This window comes from Musa acuminata, chromosome BXJ1-2 (assembly GCF_036884655.1).
Source record: "Musa acuminata AAA Group cultivar baxijiao chromosome BXJ1-2, Cavendish_Baxijiao_AAA, whole genome shotgun sequence".
NCBI classification, from domain to species: domain Eukaryota; kingdom Viridiplantae; phylum Streptophyta; class Magnoliopsida; order Zingiberales; family Musaceae; genus Musa; species Musa acuminata.
Window position 1 is genome coordinate 31025107 of NC_088328.1, and position 9306 is coordinate 31034412.

Consider the following 9306-nt stretch of genomic DNA (forward strand, 5'->3'; position numbering starts at 1 on the left):
CCAAAGTAAGTTTGCCCGACGTGGGCAGATTGGCACAGCAAGTAAGCTGGGTAGATTGGCTCCTATAGCTGATCGGCCCAACAAAATAAGTAGCCCACTGTGGCAGATCAATAGCTAATCAACCCCAAAAAGCAAGCTGACCAATAACTGATCGACCATGCAAAGCATGATGGTTAATGTGGGCAGATCGAGATTTCCTGTAACCTCATCAAACTACAAGATTTCCTGCAGCTTCAGGACACCTTACCCACCGGAGGTGAGTCCCTTAGCTCCATTGCAGGGTCGGGCAGAGATAGGCTTCCACCACCTGGTGTAGGTGCCTCGACTCCCACTGCAGCAGGTCGGCAATGACGGGCTTCCACCGCTCAATATATGCACATTGGCTCCACTACAGGGTTAGGTGGAGATGGGCTTCCACCATTTGATGTAGGCGCCTCGGCTCTGTTGCAACAAGTCATCGATGTTGTAGATAACCGATTGATGGGCACCTCAAACTTGTTCCACCAACTGATGTGGGCCTCGTGCCATCTTCGTTGTTGATCGGGAGACGACGAGCTTCCGCTATCCAATGTGTGTCCCTTTACGGCTCTATTGCATAGTCCAATAATATGTCGAAATCCCTATAGTAGAATGGACGAGGGAACTCTGTGCAGTGGTCATCTTCTCCGGCCACGAAGATTGGGATTCCGAGATGCATTGGCATATCATGACTGAGGCAATGCGGTTGCGGAGAGTTAGCTCCAGGCATCGCAGGTCGTATGCTTCTCCTGCTGCTTCCGCAAAAGAGGTATCTTTAAGTGGAAGGCAGGTAGACAGTGCATGCTCTGCTGCATATTGGTGCTGCACAGGGTTCAGCTGCAGACCTACTTCTCATGGATGGATGAGAGACGAATGCTTTGCCCTATATTCTTTAGAACTAACTCATCATGAATGCTTTGTTTGCTTGAGATCGGTGTCCGTGTGGAAGGAGTTATCTCTCGGCCTCGACGACGGAGACTGTAAGCTGGTTTGGGATGCAGAGTGTTTCATGTGGTTTCTGATGTCCTCACTTTTGTCATCAACTACAAAAGTAGACATCGGAGTTCGGAAGGTCAAATAAAGATCATGGAGACAACTCATGCTTCGATCTTTTTGTGAGCGTCAACATCACTGGATTAAATCACTGTCTTAACGATCTTCAAACATTCCGCATTTCAGGATCCCAAGTAGTTCCAATATCGTCTAGTTTGCATCACAATCTGAAACTTAAGATCAAAAGAAAAGAAAGATGTTTCTGCTTTCATTCATAACCTCGAACTGTGAGTTGTTGTTCCTTGCTGGTCCTCTATTTTTTGTTTTGTTCTCGGTGACAGATGAGTTCTTGTTGCTGTATGATAACTTTCTGGAGTCATGTTCGACCTATAACCAGACCAATATCCAGAGAAAACAATTGCCATTCACCTTATTCGGTATCTTGGTTCATCGCAAAACAACAAACATAAGGCTAAAATGATCTCGAGTTGCCATCCAATCAAAATTTGTACAAGAACAATCGATACGTTCAGATAGGCGGTAAAGCTTGATTAAACCTGCCAGTCACTACAAGTAGTGAAGGAGAAAGATTCAAATCATATATTTACAAGTTGATTACGATGACGACGACGTTACTGAAAGCTATAAGACAGAAAATGAAAGACAGCGACTTGTAGAATTAGAAAAACAAGCATACCCAAAGCATGTATTTTTCTTCCTTCTGCCTCCCAAATTAGCCTCGTGAGAACATGGAGTCGGAAGGATTCTTAATCACCATCAGCTTCATTGCTGTAATCCTCCCTGACTTCCCGAGCTCTCAGAAAACTTGAGCTGCAAATTTTCGATGAATAATCTGCATTACTTCGGTATGAAGATGACAGTTGTGCAACTATAACCGAAGAATCTTGATATTTACCTTTTAGGTTCCTGCTAACTATCATCCTTCGGTTTTAAGATCTTTATTAAGACAAACATCTTCTACATCATGAAGTAATGGAGTGAGCCTGCCCCCAGGTTTCATTTTCTTTACCTCTTCAGCAGGGTAGATGAAGATCTTTCTGACCATATTGCAGAATTCCCTGTTCGGTTCACATCTGAATTATTAACCATCCATAGAAATACAAGTCAAAATTAATGCCACAAGATAAAAGGATGCTGAGAAGGATTCAGAGGAAAGTTACGGCCAAGGGTCATCGCCAACTAGCATCATATCACCCTCGTCATCGGTGAAGACAACTTCCCATTTATTCCGGTCTCGAAGCTCCCCGTGGATCTCAAACATCTCTTCCAGCTCTCTAATCAGCTCATCATATCCTTCTAGAATCGTCAGATCCACTGCCCGACCGACTGCAACACCTTGCATGTGAACCTATTGATTGTTCCAGGAATCAATTTAGCAATCATAAGAGATTGTTTCGATCGAAAGGTAAGAATATCTTTTATTTATGCTGGTCCAGGACAGAGGAGCACATTCACCTTGGTGCGGCTTCTGCTCAAACAGTTCGGTGCACCATGAATCTCCTTAAGACTGTCCTGTGGTGAATGCTTCTGTTCCTTTGAAGCTTTTGAAAGGCCTGATTTCTGGTCAGAGTCTTCCACTGATTCCGACAAGTTAGCAGGATGCTCAATGGGATCGACAACTTTGCTGAAATGTGTGGTCACCATGTTGGTGCTTGCCCGGCTTTTAGGGTGATCAAACAAATCAAACCCAAATAGCCGGTAACTGGTGCTACCACCTCCCGGTTTCTTCAATTCTGCTACAGCACTACCCAACTTTACAGACTGCTCCTTAACCATACAACTGGAATAAGCAGGACAGGAATTGAACTTGGTCGCTTCATTAGTTTCTCGGAAACGATTCAGCAAACCACCCATCAGCAAAGAACCCGAACTCCTAATCGGAGATTGGGCTACCTTCAACCAGTCAAACAATCCAGCTTCGTGAGAATTTGAGCGAAATAGGATATTGTTTTCCTTGCATCCTTTCTGCATGGATGGCCAGGTAACTTGAGCTTCAACATTTTCAGCCTCGGTGTTTATTACTGCAGCTAAATCATGTGAATCAGTTGTTCGCGAATACCAGAATGTTGCAGTAGGTTCTGCATGCAGAAAAAATTGGGGAGAATTGTATGATACGAGGAAATATTCAAATAATGTGTTCCTAAATGTACAAAATATGAGATAATCTTTCTTCTCTACCAAGGACTGAGAGGTCAGCTGTGTCACTAGCTTGCCTAGATCTTTTGCACTTGACTACAGCGGGCTGTGGGACATTTGGCACAAGCACCGTGGCATCAAATGGCTCGATTTCCCAAGGAGAAACTCTCTCAGGTCGTTCGATACCGGCTGCTTCATCCCATTGAACCTGAAGCACATGAAAATTATAGAAAAAGGCAAGCATTAAAAGAATTGACGCAGAGAGGAGTGAAAAAAATGTGTATCAACCTTCAACGATCTCCACCTAGAGCCTGTCCATTGCGAAGAACAGTCTTCGATCCCAACAATAGTTCCAGAAAACCTACATGTTGAGAACCGTAATGACAACTAATTACATAAGAAATGTGATTATAAAAAAAAAAATCTCTCCCACACTCCGTAGAAAGGAAAAACAAACACTAAAGGCATCAAAATGGCAATGATACAAGATGTCATCTGTGTATAGATAAATCACCTTTTCTCAGGAACATCTTCACCCTCAAATCTCATCTTAAATCTAGTTCCCAGAGCAAATCCATTTTTCACAGCCTCTAAATACTTGTTGACATGAACAATGAATTGACTTGTTCTGATGTACAGGCAACCAAAAGACAATCTTTAGATAGTTACCAGATCTATAAGGTAAGAAAATGGGAAGTACTGTGTTCATCAGAACAAACTAAAAGGGACAGGAAGCATCACACTTTCTCAAATATGGCCAAGGGTTAGGTCCCAAACCTTGGTTTGTAGTAGACGGTAAAGAGGGTATGAGTCGTTACAGCATGTGACGCAGTCGCAAGCACACCTAGATGCATGCTCTGACTCGATATCACCGATGTTGGAATCGGTGCCTGTTGCCGTGCTTGCCGTCTCACTCCAACACGCAAATCGCCACACTCCCCTCTGTTACGCTTGGATGCTCAACATATCATAATTGCAATTGCAAGAACCCAGAAATTGACGGCATGAGCAGTAGTACCTCAGGAAAACAAATGCATCCCCAGCAACCAGTCTCTTGGAGGTGACAAAGGTACTCCATCCGGTAGTGAGCAAGTGCCTCCGAGGTTGACCTGCATCATATCAGCTAAGTCAACAGACAAAGTGGCATTGCCACATAAATTGGACTTGGAATTCAACACCTAAACATCTCTATCACAAACATATCTGAAGATGTTTACCCCTGAAGATGTGCTTGAATCTCCATTCAAAGTTGTGGAGATCCTTGGCGACCAATTCTTGAGTTGGGATCTGCTGTGACAGGTCCTGAGGTAAGAGGGGATTCCCACGATTAATCAGATCATTTTGGAGAAGGAAGGCTAAATGGACGGAGACAAAAGAGAAGAAACCACTAACAAGTGGAGGAAGGCATTCTGTGGCATGTCGCCGGAGTACGGAGAATCCACCATGTGTGCTGGTGTCTGAGGCTGTCAAGATCTTACAGAAAGAGTAGACCGCCGGCCTCGGTTGCTCCGGTAAGCATGGATCAGGGCTCGTAGGCTCATGTTGCTGTCTCGATTCAGCCAAAATTAGCCTTTCTAACACTAAAACCTTCAAGGATTTAGTGGAAGTAATTTGACGATCTCTTCATACCGAATTGAGAACCAAAGAAAGCGAAAACCAAGAGTTCATTGAGTTCTTACATCTGGTTCCGGTTGCAGAATAATTTGAGCGAACACTTCATCGGTCTCGGGATCGGCCTAACATGTAGTTGCAATCAAACGAAAGCTTAACATAATTTGAGGTTGCTGAGATGAAAAAAAGGCGAAGCTCTAGGGAAGAAAAGGAGCTCTACTTTGAGATGGACATCGACGACGCGACATAGTATCTTGAAAGGGAGATTGAAGAGGGGTATCTGCTGATCCAACTCCTGGTTCGTCGACGCCTCCAACTATGATCACATCCAAACACCGCACCGTCAACAAAACGCAATCTTTTTGAGAAGAAACGAAGCAAGACAGGATTTTTCTTCCTTTTTCTTTTGCATTTGCTGCATTTTCATGGCGTGTTATGTGTGGATCTTGTCACCTGTTCCATATGGCCCTGGGGGAAGTAGAACACCCTCTCCCTGGGCCTCGGCACTTCAACCAGCGGCCCCGCGCACGCCCTCCATAGCTCCTCGTAGAGCTTATCTCCTCCTTCAAGAGAGAAGCATCAGAACACACTGGTGAGAGAGACCGGAGAGTGGCCCAAAGGAGCCAACTTTCTCGCTCTCACCTCCTTCCGACCTCCCGCCGGCCCAAGCTCCAGCTTCGTACGCCATGGAAACCGCGTCCCTTTCTCTTCCCGTCGTCTCCGCCCGGAAGCAGCAGCGGAAGCAGCGCAATATCAAGCAGTAGGTGGAATTCCCACTTTCCTCCTTGTCCTCTTCGAGGTGCTATTGCAGGGGGCAACAGCAACAGCAGTTATCTTATTACCCCCATTAAAGCAGCGGCGCAGGAGCGACATCACCACCCCATTCCCCACCTCAGCGCCCTCCGCTATGTAACATTCCTTCTTTTATCTCTCTCTAGAGTCTAGAGCGAAGTGTCACACGAGTTGGGATCCTCTGCGCTCTGCTGTACTGCACGATCCTTCCGAGATCCGAGCAGCTTGTGATGTGAAGTGGCGTGGATCGTGGGAATTTACTGCACACCGCGCGGTACAACAGAGGATCTCAGCTCTCCAACTGACGCACAGTTGCTTTGCTTTTGCTCTCCGCTTTCTACTGGCCAATGAAGCTTCAAAAAAGCGATCTTTAAAAAGGGGGCAGCCTCTCCTCCTTTCGCCTCTTCTTCTTCTCTCCCACCCACCACTAGGCCAACTATAGACTACACTGCTGCAGTTTGTGGACACAGGACAGAGGAGGGAAAAAAAGGAGCTAATCATTGCGATGGAACCCCATGAAACAACTCTTCCTCTCTCCGCCTGCCTTTGCCATAGAGACAGCCGCCTGCGGGTCCCGAATGCTGCCTCCAATAGCATGACGGGTAGGCAAGTGTCGCTGTGGCCGTGAGGGAGGGAGTACAGGATTGGGGTGGAACAGGGGAACGCCGTTCTCTCACGGGGCGTCCGATAACGGCGGGGCCCGTTCCGTGTTGTTACCGCTCCGCACAGTGGCGGACGGCGTCAGGTCGCCTCGCCGTTACGTGACGCCGTCGGTCTGCCCATTCGCAGGCAAGCGGCTCGTGATGGGCGGCCTTTTTGCCAGCTCGTACTGCCCTCGGTTGTTTGAGGTATTACGGTCATGCCACCAGTTGCGGCGGGCCCCGCAGAAACACGTGGTGTCATCTCCAGAAAGCTAACGTGGTCCACAGGAACGCGTAGGTGCTGCCACGTGTATCCTTTCTACCCGGCTAAAAGTTACCCGCGGACCTGTCCCGTCCCGCGTTGCTGTGGGGGCCATGGGTGAGCTAAACATGACCTCACCCACGGCCTGAGCCTCGCTAGCATTCCGCACGCATCTGAAAGCAATGAGCCCTAAAACTCGTGCTTTTGTTTGATAATTCACGTGACTCGTATTCTTGGTTATTTTCTCTTTTGTTTTATTTGATTTACTCAAAGGTATATATACAATAACAACATGATATTCGAAAAGAGGATGAGGAGTTCGGGCTTAGATATTAATCAATAAGAAAATATATATAATTTTATGATAATAAAAAATATATATGACTAAAGGAGCTCACATACATACATACATACATACAGAGTAGAAAAGATAGATAATGGCGACGGTGATTGTGGCAACGTTAGAAAATAAGAGATTGATTGACGGGAAGAAGGGTGGAGGCACAACCACTAGCTCGATGGAGAGTTCATGATATTGAGATTCGATGAAACCAATGATATATATAAGTGTCAATAGTATCGAGATCCAATAGAAAGAAATGACACAAAAGAAATACGAGTGGGGTAGGACGAACGTGACAAGTGAATGTGGAGACGATGGATGAGAGATAGTAGTAAAAGTTTTTTAAAAAACTTATCGACCTTGACTTGATCGAGAGAGACACATTAGAACCTAACGTGCCAACAAGTTATCGGAGATGTATCTGAATAAAGTTGAACCAACTTTGCCCAAGATTCTAGGCTTTCCGACTCATGACTACCACCACCACCACCATACCATATCCTTCTTTACTTGCATGCTTTGATTCCCAAAGCTTCTTTGCGAGCATTATTATCATCTTCTGCTCGCACTGCAGTGTGGAATAAATCGTGTGTGTATGTGAGAGAGAGAGAGAGAGAGAGAGAGAGAGAGAGAAAAGTGTTCAAAGGAGGTGCGGCGAAGTGAAATCCTAAGAGACAGACGCGAGAGGTGGGTTGTGTAGACGTTTCCGACTTTGCTGCTGGTACAAAGAGGCACCATTGCATGATTGGTAATCGCAAGTGAGTTTTACGTCTTCGGCCACCCTGCATGGTTGATGGACATCAAACTTAAGCCTACATAATTGATGATCGGAGGAAATCAAACCAAACCAATCCAACTCTGAAGAACCAAAGTATTAAGTTCGGTCAAATTAGACAATGGTGCAGGAAATATTCCTGTGAGAACTCGAACGTGAAAGTTGTCAGCTACGCAACAATATATTCGACGACCAATGCATTGTTGGAATCGGCATGACAAAGTTTTACGCACCAACTAACGCAATAGAGGAAAATTAGTTCAACAAACAGTTTTCCCTTTTCTTTCTCGTTCCACTATTTTTATTGTCCCTCAAGTTAAATTAGCATATATATTCTCGTAAAATAAAAACAGAACTTTCATATATAAATATACTTTTCAATTTTTCAAAAGAAAATATATTCTATCATCGTAGATTTCGGAGCGAAAACTCAGTCAAATTAGATAAAACTTAGAAATTTATACATTAAAAAACACACATAGAAATGTATTATATTTTTATTTATTTTAAAACAGTAAAAAGTGAAATAGGAAATTTAATACAAGATTTTTACAGATGATTTTACCATCAAAAAATTTTATCAACTAAACTAATCGGAAACATTCGAATACGTAAATGATATATCTGGGAGTTATTCCCAGTGCAGGCATGGCAATGCATGATGTGCCTGCCAATTGGCAATCGACAAGACACCTCCAGTGTTGAGTTGGTCCCAGTCAATTTGACCGAGCCAAGACAAGCCAAGACCAATAATTGTGGCCGGTCCCATCTACGCAACTTTGCACTAATGCTCACTCACTCTCTCTTTCTATATATATATATATATATATATAGCTTGTCAAGCTACCAGAAAGCATGTGTTCCATGACCACCTGAGAGACTCAAATTGATGTCCAAGTTGGCATGCATGCATGCTCAATAGCTAAATTAATCCTTCAGACTATACAGTGTCCATATTGTCAAATGCAACATCAACCTTTTGATTCTTTCTCTTTCTAATAAAAAAAAAGAAGATAAATTCAGCATAAAAGAAGGACCTCCTCCATGTTTAAATAGATTATTTTACTGCACTGATTCCCATATTATGAAAAAATACTTCTAATATTTTTAATTTCATTTGGTTAGTCTACTTTGAACCGAAAGAATGATAAGAAAAATTAAAAAGTATAATTTCCTACTCGAATTAATAAATACAACACCATCCCTCGTCCAAAAACCTTAATATGAGCAATCAACTATATAAAATCATCAAAGTCAATTCTCCAGAGTTTTTAAAATTTTATTATGAATCAAATCAAATTGGACTGACATACCACCACAAGTAAAATTTGAAGTTATCCCTACACTCGACAAACTCGAGACAAACAAGCCACACTCATCATGCTTGGATGGTTGCATCCATCCACCATGACAATAATCATGAGTAGCAGTAGGACTATCTTTTTCTTCTCTTAATCCATGTATGCTTAGGATTGGCATGTATTTTTCCTATAGGCTTGGTTGGCTATTAATATCCTAGACAACAATTCTAGAAGCTCACTAGTTGCTACCTTATACTTAGGTACATGTGAAGATAATCCTACTAAGAGAGGAGAGAGAAAGGAGAGGATTAGGAACTAATGTTGACATCAAGAAACACCTAATCTCATTGGTTGTGCATCTAATGGCAATGTCAGGAAATCTAACAGGTATCCAACAACCACTAATTATAGTC

General features: G+C 43.7%; 1 protein-coding gene across 2 annotated transcripts; it reads right to left on the minus strand.

Moving 5' to 3' along the window:
* Positions 1-1545: 1545 nt before the first annotated feature.
* LOC135609735 (auxin response factor 11-like) lies at positions 1546-6023 on the minus strand. 2 transcript variants are annotated; one of them, XM_065103307.1, is made up of 15 exons: positions 5422-6023; positions 5233-5342; positions 5000-5095; positions 4848-4904; positions 4561-4755; positions 4386-4470; positions 4187-4277; positions 3946-4110; positions 3683-3796; positions 3457-3529; positions 3211-3376; positions 2488-3110; positions 2193-2380; positions 1928-2090; positions 1546-1842 (listed from the first exon to the last, which is right to left on the minus strand). In XM_065103307.1, exons 1-14 carry the CDS (start codon positions 5465-5467, stop codon positions 1949-1951), a joined length of 2151 nt encoding a protein of 716 aa, XP_064959379.1. In that variant the 5' UTR covers positions 5468-6023; the 3' UTR covers positions 1546-1842; positions 1928-1948. The 2 variants fall into 2 exon arrangements, with proteins under 2 accessions (XP_064959379.1, XP_064959385.1); XM_065103313.1 differs by having other exon boundaries at positions 4561-4713; positions 5422-6021.
* Between the last annotated feature and the right edge of the window lie 3283 nt (positions 6024-9306).